This window comes from Panthera tigris, chromosome D4 (assembly GCF_018350195.1).
Source record: "Panthera tigris isolate Pti1 chromosome D4, P.tigris_Pti1_mat1.1, whole genome shotgun sequence".
NCBI classification, from domain to species: domain Eukaryota; kingdom Metazoa; phylum Chordata; class Mammalia; order Carnivora; family Felidae; genus Panthera; species Panthera tigris.
Window position 1 is genome coordinate 90643335 of NC_056672.1, and position 20519 is coordinate 90663853.

Sequence of the window (20519 nt, forward strand, 5' to 3'; positions counted from 1 at the left end):
GGACATCACGTTCTCTCCAACCCCCTTCTGTGACACCTCTGCACCCCGGACCAAGCCACCCACCACCCACCACCCCGCCTCCCTACGGCCTTGAAGGCGGGGGCTCTGGGTTCCTCTAACTTCCCCTTCCAGGTGACCGCTGCTCCCCTCGGCGCCCCCCCCCCCCCCCGCCCAGACTCTGAGCTCCCGGAAGGATCGCCAGGCGTCACCCGTCCTTCCCTCGCACTGAGGGCCAGCCAGGCACGGGCAGTAGGTGCTCAGTAAACGTGGAGCTGGAAGCTCCAAAGATCCTGTGGGGGCTGGAGGAGGGAAGATCCCTTGACAGAAGAGGAGACCCGACAGGAGGCAGGGAAGGAAGGAGCCCTCCCCCCAGAATCTGGCTGCCGGGAAGACCACCACCCATCTCACAGAAAGGCCGGAACCCACATGGAAACCAGTGCCTACTGGGAGCCAGGAGACTCTGGGGACCTCACCCGATCACACGGCAGCACATTTCACAGGTGAGTCCAGGAGGCACAGGCAGGGTGGGGGGAAGGGGTCACCGAGAAGCGCATCGGGGGGCGCACGCGGCCCCATCAGCAGGGGGCAGGTCTGAGCTCGGGCCCAGCCTGGTTCCTGACCGCCACGACCCCCCTTCTTCGGCTGAAGGGGGAAACGCGGCCGGCGGGGGGCCTGGGTGTAAGAGTCCCTCGGGCACGGGCAGGCTGCAAAGAGGGGCTCCTCCCCTGAGCCCCGGCCTCGCTGAGCCTGCACAGCTGTCCTCGGGGACCCAAGCGGGGCGGGCACACACACTCCAGCCTCCCGCAGCCTGTCGCACCGTGGTCCTCGGTGCCAGGCGCCCCTCCACGCGCGGGCGTGGACGGGGGGGGGGGGGCGGGAGGGCGGGGGGGGCCTGAGCTCCCGCTGCAAACAGACTGCTTCCCCAGCACTCTTGCGATCTACCGCTCCGTTCCCCCGGAGCCTCGCTGGCTAACAGATGTTCCATTTAAGCAGCTAAATTACCACAAAATACACCCATGGAGATGGCAGGCCGATTTCTCCCAAGGTGTATTTGCATGAGGAGGGAGTGGTGTGTGAAAATTCTATCTTCTCGTTTTTCAGAAGGAGGAAACAAATTTTTTTTTCCACACACACGAGTTTAGAAAAAGAGGAGAGGGGCTGCCGGCGCGTGAATTACCGCGAGAGCGTGCGGGCGGCGGTGCATCCGACGGCACGCACGGCGCGTGGGCCCGTGGCCACAGGAGGCCACGGGTTTGAGTCCCGCCTCCACCCCTCCCGGTGAACTCCGACCCGCTCCCGGACGCCCTGAGCCTCAGCCTCCAGTGCTATCAAACGGCCCCCGGTCACCCCCGCTCCCCGAGGCCGTCCTTTGCCGGGGTCAGGTCCGTGGCCAGGCGCCCCCAGCACTGTGACTAATTAGGATCATCCAGGCATCGCCGGGCAGCCTGGGAGCAGCCCAGACCCAGCCCAGCACGCAGGGGACACCGCCGCGCCCGAGGAACGCAGGAAGGGGCTGAGCACTCCGGCCGGATCCACCCCCCCGGAGGCAGGCCACGTGCTGGCCTGCACGTCCCCACGGCCGCCAGATGGCGAAGCGGCAGAAAGGCTGAATGAAGACCGGAGCCGCTCCGCTGGGCAAGGCGAGACACGGTGACATGCCGGCCGCCTGGCCGGGGCCATTTCCCACCCTGCAGGACACAACCACCACCAGCCGGACACTCGCGCAGGGGGGAGGCCTCGGGATGGAGATCCAGAGCCGGTCCAGAGTGTGGTCCCTGGCATGAACAGAACCAGCCGTTCAACGGCCATCGACGCCTGGACGCTGCCCCCTGGCCAGAGTGGGGTGCACAGGGTGGACGGAGCTCTGCAGGCCAAACCCCAGAACCCTCAGCCACCGCCGGGAGGATGGACGCAAACCGCGCCCCCCCCCCCCCCACTCTCCGCCTACTGGAGGCGGCCAGCACCGCGCAGACCTGTCAGGGATCCAGGGATGCACAGAGAGACGGCAGGTGGCACCGGCCTCCTGACCCCAAGGTCCACTGGGATTCGTCCGCACACGCACCCAGTTCCAGAAACAAGTCCCCGAAATGCAGCCGGGCCTCACGGCACCGCAGAGCCAAAGCAGACGTGAGCTCCGCACACAAGGGCCACCTGCGGAAGGCGAGGTTTAGAGCCTGGATTTACTGACGCCCTTATTCACTCCCAGACGAGGCGCCCGTCCTCCACGGCCCGCCCCTCCGCTCCCCCGATGGAACCCTCAGGAAGCCCACTGCCCCCACACGGACGCCCGGCCGGGAAGGTCAGCGGGAGGGACGGCAGGGAAGGCTCCAGGAGCGTGGCCGCCAATGCAGGAAAACCGAATCTGCCGGAGACACGGAGAAAACCCGCATCCTTGCTGAACGCCAATGCCGCCCCCGGGTGCGCTTCCGGGGGGCAATCGCGGCTCCAGGGCCGCTGGGCTACTGCAGGGCAGGGAGAAAACGCCCCTCCTTCACCCAGTGGCACAAGGCCCGGGACCTGTCAACCAGAGCGCAGGCTCCCGCGTCAGAGGCAGGGCGGCTTCCCGCGGGAGGGATTACGCAAACACAGATCCCAGCACCCAGACCCCGAGCGGCTTCCGTTGTTCACGGGGGACATCACATGCCCCAGGAGCCTTCCTCCCATCACCCTTGGAGGCACCTAGAGATGATGGTCCCATTTTACAGGTGGGGCCACTGAGACGCAACCTCTCACATGCCCCGGCACCCGTCTTCCTTCATCACACACTCTGAATCGGGTGCACAGGAGGTGGGGAGGAGGGGGGACTTTCTCCTGACACGTGAGCTCAGGAGCTCTCCTGGGCCGTCCTGTCTGAGGCGCTGAGTCAGGAGCCTGGAGCAGAGGCAGCTGCTTCCGGCTTCCACTCAAGCCTCACTCCCAGAGAGAGAAGTCAGTCCCGCGGAACCCCCGGGGGCACCCAGCCCTGCCTCAGCGCCCCGAGTCCTGCAGCAGCACGGACCCAGGACAAGAAGAGGCCCGAGGGCTGAGCCACTCCCCAGGCACGGCGGGCCAGCACTTGTAGGGGCCCAAAGGGGTGTGAGGTCAAAGACCACATTTCAATATATGCCTTTACAACCACACAGTCATAAAACTGGGCCCTTTACATGTTCTGTGGAAGAGGGAGGCCACAGGCAAAGTGTGCGGGGCCCGTGGGAGTCACACGGTGGCCCCGAGGCCCCCAGCACAGCAAGTGAGGGTTTCAGGTACTCACCTCCCCGCACCTGCTCAAACGCCTCACATAATCCCCTGCCAGCCCAAGGCTCTTCCTGTGCGGTAAGACACATCAGAGGGGCGCCCGGGTGGCTCAGTGAGTTAAGCGTCTGACCCTTGACCTGGGCTCAGGTCATGATCTCACAGTTCAGAGTTCGAGCCCCATGATGGGCTCTGTGATGAGTGTGGAGCCTGCTAGAGATTCTCTCTCCCTCTCTCTGCCCCTCCCCTGCTCGCATGCACTCGCACTCCCTCTCTCTCTCTCTCTCTCTCTCTCTCTCTCTCTCTCAAAAATAAATAAGTAAACTTTAATTTAAAAAAGGAGGGGGGGGGCGCCTGGGTGGCTCAGTAGGTAAAGCGTCCGACTTCGGCTCAGGTCATGATCTCACGGTCCGTGGGTTCGAGCCCTGCGTTGGGCTCTGTGCTGATGGCTCAGAGCCTGGAGCCTGCTTTGGATTCAGTGTCTCCCTCTCTCTCTGCCCCTCCCCTGCTCGCTCTCTGTCTCTGTCTCTTAAAAATAAACATTTAAAAAAAAGGACACGTAACAAAATTACGATTGGTGATTTAGTACACTCACCGCCCGGTTTCCCTCCTCCCTCCCTCCTCCCCCCCCCCCTCGCTGTGTGTGTGTGGATTCACCTGCACTGGAACCTCCTATCGCTGGAGTCCCACAGTCCTTACCCTCTCGTGTCTGCCTTCTCTCCCTCCACACGTGCCCGAGGTTCGTCCACACGGCAACACCTGTCAGGCTTCGTTCCTCCCTCTGGTCGCCTCCTACTCCATCGTCTGGAGAGACCCCCACGTTTATCTATTCACCCGCCGAGAAAGATCCCCCATCCTACAGAGGAGGAAACCGAGGCCCCACGACGGTCAAGCTCCGCGGCCCACGGTGCTCGGCAGCCGAGCCAGGACACCGGCCCTGAGCCCTCACCGCACCGACTACGCCCAGACACCTCGAGGGACGGGGGCCCCTTCTGCAGCCAGGAGCACAGAGGCCCAGGGGGAGCAGCCATGCGGTCACACCCGCTGCCGTGCCTCCAGCCTGCTTCCTCCGAGCTCTGGGGTGAAAACAAGTAACACCAAACGTCTCCGTGGCAGCTCTTGTGTGAGGCCATCACCCGCGCAGGAAAACAGCTCAGACCCGAGCGGTCTCGTCCCTCACCGCAATGCCCATCAGCTGTCCTCTCTCCTGTCCCTGCGGCCAGAGACTCGGGGGGCTGGGGGGCACACAGATGCCCACCTCTGGCAGGGAGGGGTAAAGGAAGAGTGGGAGGAGCTTAGGGAAGGGAGGGAGGGTCTCCGGATGTGGCTGCCGGGAGCACGAGGGCCCGACACGGGCTGCGAACAGACTGCCCTAGGTGCCCCGTGTGCCCGGGACAGGTGGCGATGGCCCCGGAACCAGACGCCCGCTTGTACAGTTACAAGCTGGGACCCCCCACTCCTGTGGGGCACTGAGGCCTCTCAGCAAGCCGCCTGCCAGCCCCAGGGGCCAGCAAACAGGAGCAGCGCCATGGTCCACAGCCAGCCCCTGCCGGGACAAGCCAGAGAAGCCTGAACGTGGGCCTCGGCTCTGACGTGAGGAAGGCGGGGGCGGGGCGGGCCGTGGGGACCCCGGCAGGTGGCTCAGCCCTTGCGCCACTGGCCGCCACGCGATCGGTGCCCACACCACCCTCGCCTGGCAGCCTCCTGCGCCTACAGGTCAGCTACGACGATCAAGTGGACATCTGGGCAACCTGGAAGCATGTGGCACAGAAAGGGAGGTGCGCTGAGGGAGGAGACCACCCAGAGGCAGGGCGGGGGCGGGGGGGCGCGGGAGCAGGCCGACACCTGGCACCCAGGCCTGTCCCCGGCATAGGGACTCCTGGGGGCGCGGACCAGCACCCTCCCTGCCACCTCCCACATCTCAGGGACGCACTGGTCTGCGTGGCAGAGCCATGAATGCGCCGGGAGACAGCTCGGCAGGGACCTGACGTCATCTGACGGTGGAGGAGGGGCACTGAGCAGGGCCCCACGGCCGGGCGGGGACAGGGAGGCCCCCTCACCCTGAGACCCCAGCTTCAGGCACCCCCACCCCCCCAAACAGGCCTCAACTTCACCCCCAAGCAGTGCATTCCCCAGTTCCAGAAATGGCATTTGGGGAGAGCAGGCAGGGCCGGGGGACACAGGTCAGAACACACGACTGGAGTAGGGCCACTGTCACCTCCCCAGCGTCCCGACAGGCAGCCCCTCGCGGGCCTGCTGGATGGCTTTCTGCATTGGAAAGTGCCCCTTTCGTCTCATCAAGGACCCCTCCTGCCGTCTCCTCTTCTGGAAGGTCAGGGACACAGTGTCAGGGGTCCCTGTTTCTCTCGCCCGATGCCCATGAGCGCGTGAGCACGAGTGGGGAGCAACGACACAGTGAGCCCCCTCCCAGCGCCAGGGAGCAGGTGAGGACGGGCCCAGAGCCATGAAGCCACAAGGGCAGGGCCGGGCAGCCCGGGGCCACCGCTGGACTCAGGCCCTGGGCAGCCCCCAGCCTCCTCACCAGTGGGGACCGTCCAAGGGCCGTTGTGCGGGTTGGCAAGAGGCCTCACGCTGCACGCAGCTGTGTGACCTCGGGCAGCCCCCGTAACCTCTCCATTAAGTGCCCAACCCGGTGCCTCACGGGGTCTCCTAAGGCCCAGGGGAGGGGCCAGTGCTGGGCAGTCAGGGGACAAACCCTCCCAGGACGGGGCACGGCTGGCAGCAACGATCGAGAATCCCCCGGGGCGCCTGGGTGGCTCAGTCGGTTAAGCGTCTGGCTTCAGCTCAGGTCACGATCTCGCGGTCCGTGAGTTCGAGCCCCGCGTGGGGCTCTGTGCTGACCGCTCGGAGCCTGGAACCTGCTTCGGATTCTGTGACTCCCCCTCTCTCTGCCCCTCTCCCGCTCTCTCTCTCTCAAAAGTAAACATTAAAAAAATTTTTTTTTTGTTTTTAATGGGGGCCATCTCTGCAGCAACTGCCCATCTCCAGCCTTCACTTAGCTAAAGCCATCCGGCTTCCAAGGTCAGTTCCTCCACGCCCTCCTCAGCGATCCCTGTCCTCACCGATCCAAATATCCGCATCAGCTACGGACTGACACAGCCCCAAACGAGGTGACAGCAAACCCTGCAGCTGTCCCCTCCTCCCGCGCCCACCAGCACTGAGCTTCTGGGAGGCAAGCAGCAGAGAGAGGGTGCGAGACCTTTCCAGCAGGCGCCAGGCACGAGACAGGGACAGCGCCAGGCCCGCCGTTTTCCCATCAAATGCCCCCGGCAGCCTGCAGGGGGCCCACGGGCGTCCCCTTTTCAGACGAGGAGACGGAGACTCGGCCAGGCCGGTGACCCCGCTGCCACTGAGGTCCCCGCTGGAGCCGAGTGGCCGATGACGGTGCGTCCCTCCACCGCCGCGTCAGGGCCCTCACCTCGCTCACCGAATGTCCAGACCCCGGGGGCCCAGCCCCGGCGGCCTCGGCGGCCTCACCTACAAAGTGGGTGATCACGGCCCCAGCACTTGGCACGATTTCTGGCGCAAGATGGAGAAGCTTTGCTCCTACTGAGCGCTTCCTGCTGCGGGAGCCCGTGCCAAGGGCCCCGGGTACAAAGGGAGACAGAACGGCACACTCCGGGAGGGCCGAGCCCAGGGGCCAGGGCTCCTTCACAGGCCCAGGACAGGCCCCAAGCGTGGCAAGGGAGCCCGCTGCCTGGCTCTGCACGGGCCACAAAGCTGAGGCGCGTTTCCATGTTTTTAAACGGTTGCGGGGGGGGGGGGGGGGAAACCAGAAGAATAATATTCGGCGACACACGAAAGTGATACGAAATTCAAATCTCAGTCTCCGTGAAGTTTACTGGCACACGGCCACGCTCACCCATTTCCAGATCGACCACGGCTGCTTTCACACCAGGAGGGCAGAGTTGAGTGGTCACGACAGAGACCGTCTGGCCCACAAAGCCTGAAATATGTACCGTCTGGCCCTCGACACAAGACGAGGGTCCACCCCTGCTGGGGGAGACAGGGGTGGACTCACGGGCCAGTCGGGACGGAGGCCGACCTGGCAGGGCCTCGGCCGTGGGGCTGAGCCTGGGTCTCTGCCCAAACCAGGGCCCCACCCGCACTGTCCGCCCCGGGGGCGTCCCACCCTCAAACTCAGGAAGCCACAGGCACCAACATGGTGGGCCCGGGGCCGGGAGGAAGAGGCTGGAGGGCATCACACTGCTGACCCCCAGAGTGGGACCTAGTGCATCTCTGGGAAGGATGAGGGAGTCGCTCTCCAGGGAGGGGACATCCTTGGCCACCATGTCCGCGTGCAAGAAAGAGCTCAAACGAGGCACTGGGGTGGGGGCTCACGGTGGCTGCTCATCCCGGTCAAGCCTCCAGCAAGGCCGGAGCCCCCACACTTGGCCCCGGGCTCAGTAGAGACCCCCATTCCCAGCACTGAGACGCCCATCTCCAGGGCCCAGACCGTGGACAGACGCGGGTCCTCCCTCAGGACGGCCTCCCCGCCAAACGCACGGCAAACTTCCAGGTTCCATCCCAGCCCACCGAGGCCAAAGCCAGACCGGTGCCAGCAGCGCGTCCCCCACAAACAACCCGCTGTCCACCAACGGCAGGCTGTGCCTTCCCACGACCCGGGCAGATGACGGCCACGGGCCTTTCCTGCCGATTCCACACCCAGGCCTCAGGACCCTGCTCCACACAGCCCGGCAAGGGCCCCTCCTCCCCGTTGGTCAGGCCAGTGGCAAAGAGGGGACCCCGGCACATGGGCCTCTGCTAGCCCACCCCCACTCCCAGCCCCGCCCTCAGGGACGAGCGATCGCTACCCACCCGCTCAGAGCCACAACCCTGCCGCGTGGAAAAACCAGTGCTGGCGAAATGCAGGTTTCTTTCTCCAGTTGTCCCCACTGGGAGCCTTTCCAGGCACTCTGCATAATCGACCTCCTAATCGACCTCCCGCTATCAAATTTTAATACGACAGAGGAACCGTGTATCTGTTTTGTACTCTATGTACGTCTCTGCTTCACGTGTACATAAAAAGCACTTGATTTCTTTACCCCCAGAGATCCGATTTCCACCACCCTGGGGGCCATATCTCCCCTTGCTGAGAATGCACGGATTAAATAAAATGTGTCATTAAGGGGGCGCTTGGGTGGCTCAGTCGGCTGGGCGTCCGACTTCGGCTCAGGTCATGATCTCACGGTCTGTGGGTTCAAGCCCCACGTCGGGTTCTGTGCTGACAGCTCAGAACCTGGAGCCTGTTTCCGATTCTGTGTCTCCCTCTCTCTCTGCCCCTCCCCTGTTCATGCTCTGTCTCTCTCTGTCTCAAAAATGAATAAACGTTAAAAAAATTTTTTTTTAAATGTGTCATTAAGAGTAGAGTTTTGCGTCCCTATTTACTTTTTTCATACGATCACCAGAAGTTTTTAAACACAGACCGGCTCACATATTTCTGTGGGGTGGCACTGATACACTTGGAAAATAAAGACAAATGCAAACGTGTCCAGACACACACATGCACACAGCACATACGTCTACACCTGGGTGCACACACACAGACCGCCAGCTCTGACCACGGAGAGCGCCCTGCTGCGGTGTGCACCCCTGCACCCAGAGCTTGGCTTCTAAACACCCCTCTCCAAGATGGAAGCACATGGCTGACTCCTGGCAGGGACTAAGAAGAATAAAAGAGAGGAGTCTGGACGTCTCGCGCCAGAAAGGAGGGCAGGGCACCGAAAACACTGGGAACGGGTCAAAGACACACAGAAGCAGTTCCCGGGGTCGAACCCGAGGGAGCGTGAGCGCAAACACAAATGATGACGGTAACAGACGTTAATGCACGGAATAAAACAGGAAACCGCGATCCAAACTGGCAGAAAGAGAGAGAGGAAGGAAGAGAAGAAGGAGGAAGGAAAGACTGGGGTCGCACCTTGTCCCAAGTCCCTTCCGGAGAAAAGCTGTGAATGACGGGGGACGGAGTGACGCCAAGGACAGGATCGGCAGACCCCGCCTCCGTCAAGCGAGGGAGTGGGGTCGAAGCTGAAGCACCTGCTGCCTGCAGGACAGGGGCGGGAGCAGGTGGCATCGTGGCCGGTCTCCCGCGCAGGCGCACAACCCGAATCCAGTCCCGAGGGGACGCAGAGGGACCCAACGGAGGGACGTTCTGCAACAAAAGGCACCTGGTACCTGCAGGGTGTCGGGGTCTGAAAATCAAGGGAAGGCTGAGGGGCCGGCCCAGACGGAGGGGCTGGAGAGAGGGAGAGCAGCCAACCCTCCCGGTCGCCCCTTCTGCTGAACCGGCATTTCAGGGACACCCGTTGAGGCGTGACTGGGTCACACGGTGGGACGTGACGGGGAGGCTGCGCCGCGTTCACGAGGACAACACCCCTGTTTGGGGGCAACGTGGACACACTCGGGGTGAGGGACCAAATGACCCATTCACCTCAACTGGGTCGAAAAAGGTTGTGTGTGCAGCACGCAGAGCTTGCCGTGAGTCCAACGCGTTTTCAAAACTGAAAAAGAAGAGGTTTCCTCTTTCCACGAGTATGAGGCTTCCTCTCTGCTCCCCGCTGCCCTGGCATCGCACGCCTCGGCCTCAGGACCCAGGCCACTTGCAGGCCGCTTCTGCGGCCCCGGGCATCTGGGCGACACCTCTGCGGTGCGCCCTCACTCGCCTGGGGCGTCATGAGAGCAGGACCCGCCCAGCTGGCCCCCCGGGGCCCCCAGCAAGCACAGAGCCTGCCTTGGGATGATGCAACACAGCGGCAAAGGAACAGAGGGACGCAGGCTCCGTGGGACCCCGAGATGACCTCCTGGAGGGGCTCGGCCCAGTCTGGAGGGCGACAGAAAACACACAGCTCCTGGGCTTTGCAGAGTGCGCAGCAGAAGCGTGGCACCCACAGGCTGGGTGGAGTAAGGGCGCGGAAGTGCGAGGTTAGCGACGCACCCAGGTCTGGGGGCCACGGCCAGGCTCGCCACGCCGCGGGACAGGACAGTGCCATCAGAGGAGGCTTCCCAGAGGAGGGGCCACTGGACTAGCGCCTCCAGGAAGAATCAGGCTAAGAGGAGGCGAGGTCTACCAGCAAGGGCACGAGGCAGGGTCGGGAAGGAGTCGACGACGGAGGCGTGGGCAGGAGAGGAATCCTGGTAGGCCCCCGGGTCCCACGCCCTCTCTGTGCCGTGTCCCCGCCGACGGGCTTCCCAACCTGTTCTCCGGGGAGGAGGCCCGCCAGGGTGGTGTGGGCGCGGGGCGGGCTGGGTGGCGCCCGGAAGGCTCAGACCCAACGCAAGGGCTGGCTCCTGGCATCGGCACCTCAGGCCCTCATGGCCAAAGCGGCTCTGGACACACGTGATCTCTCCTTGGGATCAGCAGATTGTGGCCATACCTAATTAGTTTAATTAAATCCAAGGCGGCTTCCGGGCATTTTGGATTAAAAAAAAAAAAAAAAAAAAAACGAAAGCACCCGACCTGCCAGCTCCAGGAGGCACGACAAAGGGGCAACTTGGGTCCTCTGCGAACACCTCCTCGTTTCCAGCTCCGTACCCAGCCGACATTCCGTAAGTGCACACGCTCTGACGCTCCTTTGGGGCCGATAACCCAGCCGAGGTCAACTCAGAGTGGAGGGGCATTCCACACACTGTCCCCCCCCAAACCACGACGGCGCCACGAGCAGCCAGCACGGCCTTCTGGAACGAGGGAGCATCGTGGAGGCCTCTGGGCTGGACGGGTCTCTGGCACTCCGGGGCGGCAGGGACGCGGGAAGGGCCTGCAGACCCACTTACCTCCACAGACCCCCACAGAAAACAGGCGCACACCCCACACCCCGTCCACGCGGTAGAAGCAGACACGCGGCAGGAGCAACCGACCAGCAGGCCAGGAGCGCCCATCCGAAAGTCAGCCCGACAGCTTCGGGAAGTCTCGCGGAACCTACTTCATTTCAAGTCCGAGAGGGGAGAGCTGAGCTCGTGGTTTCTGATCTGTGTGATCCGGGCCAAGTCGATGTCTCTGAGCTGTGGCGGCCTCGTCTATAAAACAGGGGTGGTGTACCCTCCCCAGGATCGAGCCTCGCCCAGGGCAGGACCGGTAAGAAAGGGAAGCTTCGATTTTCCTTGTGATCCAACCACCGTGGGCCGGGCCGACAGGACACCTCTCCCACCTCCAGGGACCGGAAGCTTCCCGATTAACAAAGAGCAGCCACACAGAGAGGCCCCCAAGCTCCTTTCCCAAACCACGCACAGCCAGACCTGGTAAAGAGGACCGTTTCTTTACCTATGAGTATACAGATACAGCCATCTGACCAGCCCCCTGACCCAGCGAACGCAGGTTCAAGGAGCACCGGCGGCCGTCCCCGCATCAGCAGCAGACACACAAACACAGGGGTGACCCACCCCCTCCCCCACAAGGTGACCGGTGGGCTCGAGGTCAGGGAGACCAGCCCTCAGCCAAGAGCGATACCTGCCAGTGCCCAGAGGGCCCTCCTAAAATCACTAACGTTAACTCAGCACTGCACGGAGGACGTTCTCCGCCTTCCCCCGTGGAATCCTCACCATGTGGCTATGTGGTGGCTCCCACAGCTGTTCCCATCAACCAGATGAGGAAACTGAGGCCCCGAAGGCGGTCACCTACCTGCAAGGCAACGGTGCCAGGTGTCAATCAGGACATGCCCAGGAAGACACAGAGACACTGGCCCTCCCAGTTCTCCCTTAACATTCAAACCTTCACCCAGGCTGGGGCACAAAGGGGCTGTGCCGGTGTCAGTGTCCTTGTCCCACGGACGGCTCCGTGGACCCCGGGATGTCTGTGTGCTTCCAGCACAGGGGCTGAGCCAAGCCACCTGCCTCAGCCAGTGCCCCCTCCCCCCCGCCCCCCGCCCAAACCGCGGCTGGAAAAGGGCAGCTCCAGGACCCACCCCAGGCTCTGTCTGTGCCCCAGCCTCCCTGCCAATCAGCCAGGAAACCCGTCAGGAGCCAGCAAGCCTGGACAGTGTCAGGGCCAAAGGCAGACACACTCTCGCCCATGGCCGGCTCTGCCCTCGGCAATCCTTCCTGCCCTCAGTTTCTCCCTCCCAGCCCCCCCCCCAAGGGGTGGATGGAGGGGAACGGATTTATGAAAGCATTCTGCAGCAGGGCGCCTGGCCCCCACTCCGGGCTGGTTAGCAAGAGAGCTGGCTTTAGGGAGGCCCTAAGACCTCATGCCCCCACCTCCAGGCTCCCTCACCAGCCCGTCTGCCTCCCCTGATCCTGGGCTGGGTGGGAGCGCAGCCCCCTTACCCTCTCAGGGCACCTCTTTGTCAGCAGCCACCCCCCTCCTCTCCCTGGGGGAGGGGGGCCCCCATCTCCTTGGAAACGCAGTCACAGCCAAAGGGCAGAGGCCATGCAGCCCAGCCTGGAAAAGCCGTGACTCACTCCATCCCTCCTTCTCCCTAGTCTGTTTTCCGATGTCACACATGAATGGCCGTTGTCCACGCGGACTTGCCACAGAGGGCCACGGAGGAAGGGGGCTTCGGGGCTAACAGTTAGGTGGATCCTCAACAGCGCTGGCCAGACCCAGGCTGGCCCCCTGGGCCCCTTCAAACCGGAGCTGGGTGGGAGCTCTGGGACTCCAGGAGGGCAAGACCGGAGCTTCATTCTGCTAAAGTCTCAGCCAAGTTCCCTTTAAGGGGCCAAGAAAAGCAGCTCCTGCCGGCTGCGCAGACATTTTCCTGCCGGCCTGCAGCCACACGCGCTCGGCCACGACAAAGGCCACACTCGAGGGTGCCGGGGGAGCGACGGGGACCCCCGATCGCACCAACTTGTGCGGCCCTGTCCTGGAGGCGGCGCCCGGAGCCCACCGGCGCCCTCCGGCCCCCGCTCCCCGCCCCGACGACCCCCGCGACCGCGCCCGCTCGTCGCCCACGGTCCAGTCCACCAGACCCGAAGCCCGAGGGCGCGACGCCGGGCGGGGCCCCCGGGCGTGGCGGGCTCCCCGGGGCCGGGAAGGACGCGGAGAGGGGTCGGCAGGGGCGGGCGGAGAGGGGTCGGCAGGGGCGGGCGCCCCGCCCGGCCGCGAGTCTCCCCTCGCCAGGGAGGCGCAGACCGGCCCGGGGCGCTCCCCGGCCGTGCCCACGGGCGGCGGCGGCGCGCCCCGGGCTTGGGGGACTTTGGTCAACTTCGCGCCTCCCGGGGCGCGCCCTTCTCCCTCCCCGCGGCCGCCCGCGCGCCCGGACCCTCACCTGGGACATCTGCGGCCGGAAGTTGATGTCCTTGAGGTCGATGGAGCCGGGGGACAGGTTGTGCAGCAGCTGGCACAGGAGGACGCCGTCGCGCAGCGCCTGCGCCAGGTCGAAGACCACCGCCGAGGGCCACACGACCCGGTGGTTGGGCGGCAGGACCTTGCAGTCGATGAGCCAGCGGCCGCACTGCCGCCACTGCTCCATGGCGCCCGCGGCGGCCGCGCGGCCGGGGCCCGCTCAGGGCAGCGCTCCGGCCAAAGTGCGGTGGCCGCGGGGCATCCCGCCCGCCCGCGCGGGGCTCGGCGGCCGGGGCGGGGCTTCGCGCGGGCGGCCCCGGGTCCCCGCTGCGCCGCCGCGCGTCCCCTCCTCTTCCTCCTCCTCCGGCTCCTCGCGGGCCGCCGCTCCCGCCCACGTGCGGCCGCGGGGTGGGCGCCGCGCGGCGCGCCGGAGCCCCTCACACGCGCGAGCGCCCCCGGGCCCCGGGCCGGGCTCCGCGCCGCCCGCCGCCGCAGCGCCCCGCGATCCGCCCCTCGGGGCGCCGCATGCTGCGCTCCGGCCGCCCCGCGGCTGCCGCCGCTCCTGCCCCGCCCGAGACAAAGGGCCGGCGGGTCGCTCGCTCGGCGCGTCCGGGGCCTGGGCCACCCTCGTCGCCGCCGCTTTGTTCAACCCGCCTGCGGGCTCCGCGCTCGGCGCCCGGCGCTCCGACTCGGCGGCGCGGCGGCTCGGGGGGGAGGGGGGGGAGGGGGCGCCGGGGTGGGGGGGGGCGCGGGGGGCGCGGCCACGGGCGGGGCGGGGCGGGGGCGGGGCCGGCGCGAGGGCCTGGCGCCGCCCCCGCTCCCCCACTTCCTGCCCCGCCGCCCGCCAAAGTTGCGGAGGGCGGGGGCTGCGGCGCCGCCCCGGGCCCGCCCACTCTGTCCGCGGGCGCCGGGACTTTTGGGGAGCTCTGCGCCCCGGGCGAGCGGCCTAGCCAGTAGAGGGATGGCCGGGTCTCGGTCTCCGCGTTGGCCCTGCGTTCCGCTCGTGGCGACCAGGCTGTGGCTCCTTTCGCGCGGGGGACCTCCGCGTGGCCCTTCGAGAAGGACAGACCCAGGAGGGGGCACCGACTAGGCCGAGGCCCCCCGCGTCCCTTCGGTCCACCAATCCGTCCCCGAGGGGTAACTCGATGCCGGAGGCACACGGGCCGGGGATGCGCCCAGAACCCCCGTCCCATCCTCTGCTCCGGCCGGGGACCCGCAAGAAGTCCCCCCACCCCACCCGCGACTCCGCACAAAGGCCAGGATTCCCCTGCTTTATGACCCAGAGGCCTGGCCACTTGCAGCGGCCCAAAGGGCAAATCCTGGCGTCCGAGATGGAATATTCGAGATAAGTGAGGGAGGGCTGGTCATGAGGCCCGAGGAGCTGCCTGGGATCTGGGTCGTGGCAGGCCACTCGCTGACTGCGGGGTCCACTGACCCCGCCCTGAAGTCCTTCCTGAGCCACGCCCTGGGGTGGGGGCCCCACGCTGTCAGCAGCTGGCCTCCCGCGACAGCGACACTGCTTCAAGGACTTGAAGAGCCAATCGGCCGATGAAGTGATGTGGATCCTGGCCCAGCTCAGGATGTGCTGGGCCACCCTGGGCAAGTCACAGCCCCTCCCTGAGCCGCCCAGCCATCAGTGAGGTGGGGGGAGCAGTCTCTGAGAGGCCACCCACTCTGGACTCTCCTGGTGGAATTCTGGACCCATGTTCCCTGCCCCATGGCCCCGCCCCCCTCTTCCACTGGGCGCCAACCCCACCTCACTGCGAAGATCCCCCCCAGGCCTGCTGCAGAAGTCACACTTGCCCCTTCCCCAACCCGGGAGGAGGGGCAGGCCGGGGGTCTGGCCCACAGAGACAAGTAGGGGAGGAGCTGGCCTCTGGGGCACAGCCCAGGACCTGTGAGGAGGGGCCATACAGGAGTACTCTGGGGACTAGGGTGACCTTCCTCTGAGGAACCCTCCAGGCACCTTGATGAACCCGTGCGGAAGGAACCTGCCTCACAGGGTAGGATTGAGCCTGTTGGGGCTGAGGCAAAAGTGGATAATCCCTCCAGCTCCCCCACCTCGGAGAGCCTGTGCAGGCACCTTCCCCTTGTGGCACCCCTCTGTAGAACGCGGAGCCCCGCACCCCACCGGAATCGCTTGTGGGGAGCAAACAGGACACCATCCAGAGCCTTTGCACAGGGCCTGGGGCAGAACGGGGCTCCCGCAGCCCTTCACTTGGGGCGCCCTATTCATGGTAGCCCCTTAATGCCTGTGTGTGTCTCTCTCTCTCTCCCACAGGTAACCGCGTCCGCAAGAAAAGGGCCTCTGTCCTCACTGCCCTTCATGGCCTTCCTGCCTGGGCAGAGACCCAACCCCAGATGATGAACCCGGGAAGGGGACACAGGCGCCCAGAGCCGGCCGTGCAGACGGTCGTCTGCTGCCCCCTGGTGGGTGCAGAGGGCACTGCCCCTCGGTGGGCTGCCTGCTGCCCAGCTGCCCCCCAGGGGGGAATCTGGGGTTTAGCCTTGAGAATGGTCAAGGCGGGAGACCCAGCCCTCGCTGCTGTCCAGTCCTGAGCCAGTCACAGCCCCTTCGGCATTCCCGACTTCCCATCTGGACACTGGGGACATGTGTATCTCGCAGGGTCCTTGGGAGGCTCTGTAGGCAGGCTGGACATACATGAATGAATGAATGAATGAATGAATGAATGAGTGAAAACTTGGCAGAGACTCTCTCCCGACACTGGTGTGGGTGCGATGAGCAGGCCCAGACTGTCCCAACTCAGAGCATGGATCAGAGAGAGGGACACCTGCCTGTGACACACCTCCGGGGGGGGCAGCTCCCATGACATCCTAGGGACACTGCACCCTGGAGGGAATGGTACCCTCGAGGCTGCACCTCAGCCTGGCCCGCCTTTCGCACAGTCCCCGATGGCCGTTTTCTTCAGCGGGAAAGGCTCTGTGTTAAGTGCCAGGGCAGTCCACAGGAGAGGCGGGGAGCTGGGCCCCCCGTCCAGGGGGTAGGGAGTGCCAATACCAGCCATATACCCCAAAGTAGGAAAGGGAGGTCACAGCCCCCTCTCCCTGCCTCAGCTGCACACCGCTGCCCTTTCAGTCCAACCTCAGCCACCGGCAAGGACCCAGTGAAACTTTGGTGACACCCTGTCCCTCTCATGGCCAAAGAGGGGCCCTCTGGCTTACACCTCCCTGGAGGTAAAAACGAATTCCTTCCCTAGAAAGTCCCCCATGAAGTGTTCCCTCCCTGGATGACTTCGTTTCCTCGTGCAGCTCTCCAGCCACGCCCAGCGGGCTCCTACCCCAGGCCCTTCACACCTGCCATCTCTCTGCCTGGGACTCTTGCCCACACAGCTGCGTGGTTCACACCCTCACATCCTCTGCTACCCTCTGCCCCACACCCGACTCACATTTCTCTGCACCGGCCACTGCCGCGTAAGCTGGCCGGTCTGCCCAGTCTCATTCCTCTAGACCGTCAGCTCCGTGACAGCAGGGGACCATTCTGTCCTGTCCCCGTTCACGCCCAGCACTGCAGAGTGGACTCGGCCGGTGGTAGGTGGTCAAAAAATAGTAGCTGAACGAAATGCCGATGAATGAATCAACAACTTGGCAAGGCACTACAACTCCGAGTTTAAAATCCAATATATCAGGGGCGCCTGGGTGGCTCAGTCGGTTGAGCATCCGACTCTTGATTTCCGCTCAGGTCATGATCTGGTTTGTGGGATCGAGCCCCACGTCGGGCTCTGTGCTGTCAGCGTGGAGCCTGCTTGGGATTCTCTGTCTCCCTCTTTCTCTACCCCTTCCCTGCTCTCTCGCCCTTTCTCAAAAATAGATCATCATTGGGGCACCTGGGTGGCTCAGTCGGTTAAGCGTCCGACTTCGGCTCAGGTCATGATCTCACGGTCCGTGGGTTCCAGCCGCGTCGGGCTCTGTGCTGACAGCTCGGAGCCTGGAGCCTCCTTCGGATTCCGTGTCTCCCTCTCTCTCTCTGCCCCTTCCCCGTTCATGCTGTCTCTCCCTGTCTCAAAAATAAATAAATGTTAAAAAAAAAATTTTTTTTAAATAGATAATCATTAAAAAATGTTTTTAAATAAAATCCAATATATTCTCTCCTGGAAGTCACAGAAATGGGGTGAATTGAAGCACAAAATAGGCTGCGGGACCCATTGATATGCAGCCTGTTCTAGCAATGGTTATAACGAATTTTGACATCCTTGCGTGAGTGTGTAATGTCATGTTCCATAAGACTGCACGTAGCACATGGCCTCCCAGCTCGGTTTGTTCTAACGGGGATCGTGATCGCAACAGACAGTCCCATTTCCTGGGTGCCAGGTGACCAGCCCGGGGGCCTCGGACGCTCACCCGGCCTCCCTTAAGCCTCACACAGTAGCCATTATGGTCCTGAGTGGTTAAAGGCAGACACCTACGCACTGAGCACCGTGGTGAGCTGCCCGCGTGGCCCGGCAAAGCGTGACTGCTGTCGAGAGGGGTTTCCGTGCCTGAGACCTTCCTGCTGTTCCTCGACAAGCTGATTCGGACGGGTGGGTGATGGGGGAGAAGGGAAAATGCTGTGGTATCTACGACACATAGCTACTGACTCAGCAACAGAAGCACACACACTCCCCACCGCACAAGTGGGGCGTTAGCACGGCAGGCGAGGCAGAGTTGGCCGGAAGGCGGCTGCTGGGGAAAACAGCCTGTGTCTGGGCCGAAGCGGGTGGGAATGCTTCCATCCAGCCTCGGCCTTCTGGAAGCCTGGTGGCTGTCGGGTCCCCGGGCGTCGCAGAGGGGAGGCCTTGGGAGGAAGGTCAGGCCGAGAGGCCTTACGGGCGGTGAGCCTGGGCTTCCCACTTCCGCTCGGAGAGGGCGATGCCAGGAAGGGCGACCCAGCTCGCACGGAGGGACCCTGCCTGCCCTCCAGGCTCTGCCCTTAAGTGCACCCACGCCCCAGCGGGGAGGCACCCTAGTCCTACCTGCCTTGGAGGCGGAGCGTCACAGAGCCCTAGTGACCGCGAGTGGGTCTCCCGCAGCGCCTCCAGCCGAGGACAGGGCTGGAGGGCTGGCTCGCGCCCAAACACCCGAGGGCTCCCCTTTCCGCACAGGAGAGCCACGCGCAACCCAACCGGGGGCTTTTTCTCAGCCCGACTCCCCTGCCAACATCAAGAGCTGCTGTGGGGTCTCGGTGCCAGCCCTCAACGGGGCCAGGGCTGAGGGGGCCCTTAGTCCCAGGGATATGGAAATTCTCCTGCAAAGGTCTCCCCGGAAGCTGAGTCTGCCCACCCTCCCCTCGTGCACGCATCCGTCCCTCGGCCCTCTCTCCACCCCTCCACCCCTCCACCCCTCCACCAGCCATCCCTCCCGCATCCTCCTTCCAGAGGACATCCTCCTTACTGAGCACTGGCCTCGTTCGTGGGGGAAGGAAGGGGCAGAGAAGGTTTTGGTTCTTCCCAAAACGACCGGGTGAAGCAATTATTGTCACGTCCAAACCACACGAACACACACATTTTGCAAATTCCATTTGTAGCTACATCATGCAGATTCAGCTGTCACGATTTCCCGGGCAAGTAGAGGTGTAGACAAAGACCATCTGGCCCGCCGTGGACTCAGATTACGCCCCACCGGGTTGCTGGGTGTGGGCTTTTTGCAGTGTGACCAAGAAGGCAAAACAGACACTTGGCACTCTTCACTACTCCAACTACCCAAATTAAGTCAAATGCCACGGATCGGACCCCAGGCTGATCTCTGCCCGCTTGCTGTGCATCGCTTGAGGCTCTCCTGAGAGGTGCTGTGAGCTCAGGGGGCAGGTGGCTCGGGGCTTCAAGAGTCTCCAGGACTTAATTCATCTGTGGGCACGAAGCCGAGACGTAGGGATTGGGGAGGGGGTTCCAGACTTCTGCAGGAGCCCCCGTCGCGGCGCTGACAGGCTCCCTCCACGAGGATGCAGGTGGGCATCCAGGCCGCCGCGGGGCAGACCCCGGCCCCGTGCCGCTGGGTTAGGGGACCCGTGCAGCTGATGTGGGGTGCCCGCTGCCCAGCCGTGCTTCTCGGCAGGCTCGGGCGTGGCACGCTGGCCCGGTTCAAAGTCCGTCCGCCCTTACTGGTGTTCATCCCTGCCTTCCAACCTGAGCGGGAGGCAGACCTGCCCGGGGCCCCTCCGGCCCTCTCGCGGGTCCGCCAGCTCGTGGGAAGGGGAGCTGCCTGCTAGACCCCAGTGTAGACCACAAGGGCCAGGACCCCAGAACGTTCCCCAACAGACGCCCCGATCCCCCTAGCTGTCATCCCCAGCACCCTGCCCGGCCCAGACCCAGCAACCGCTAACCTACTTTCTGGGCTCCGTGGGTGTATCTGTGCTGGACGGTCCACGTTAATGGAGCCACCGGACGGTCCGCGTCAACAGAGCGGCTTCTGTGTCTGGCTTCTCTGAGCAGTGTCAAGGCTCCCCGTGCCGTGGCCGGTACCAGTGGCCTTATGCCTTCCTACAGCTGAACGTCAGCTCACTGTAACCGGGGATCCATTTTTTTCCTTTTAACATTTATTTATTTTTGAGAGACAGAGACGGAGCATGAAGGGGGGAGGGGCAGAGAGAGAGGGAGACACAGAATCGGAAGCAGGCTCCGGGCTCCGAGCCGTCAGCCCAGAGCCCGACGCGGGGCTCGAACTCACGGACCGCGAGATCGTGACCTGAGCCGAAGTCGGACGCTTAACCGACTGAGCCCCCCAGGCGCCCCAAGGGATCCGTTTTAATAACACATTTTATCAACCCCATATACCTGAAACGTTATCATTTCAACATGCGACCAACCTAACCAGCTCCGATGTATACTTGGCCCCTCAGCCCATCAGCTTGAACGCCCAACAGCTCTCAGAACACCCCGTCTGTCTGTAGGTTCCGGAAGGCTCATCATCCAGAGAGTAGACTCACCTACCCAGTAGCCTCGAACATACCTAAAGGTTTCCCCAAAATGAAACTGAGGCGTCAAATTGTAAGTTAGTGACAGTTACACACCAGGAAAACTTCAGCTCCCCCCGCCCCAACCCAGTGGGATGAGCCACG

General features: G+C 63.9%; 1 protein-coding gene across 6 annotated transcripts in view; it reads right to left on the reverse strand.

Annotated features, from left to right (window-relative positions):
- Positions 1-13710, reverse strand: part of VAV2 (vav guanine nucleotide exchange factor 2) — a 165608-nt gene extending 151898 nt beyond the window's left edge. For 5 of the 6 annotated variants that reach the window (XR_006210454.1, XM_042964033.1, XM_042964034.1 and 2 more), the window contains exon 1: positions 13452-13710. Coding sequence is in view for 5 of the 6 variants with exons in the window: in XM_042964033.1 (XP_042819967.1) it covers positions 13452-13655 (204 nt within the window). In the remaining variant the exon portion in view is untranslated. Of the gene's footprint in view, positions 1-11787; positions 11834-13451 lie in introns of those variants that run through there. The other variant, XM_042964036.1, reaches the window with a different exon arrangement.
- Positions 13711-20519: the final 6809 nt, after the last annotated feature.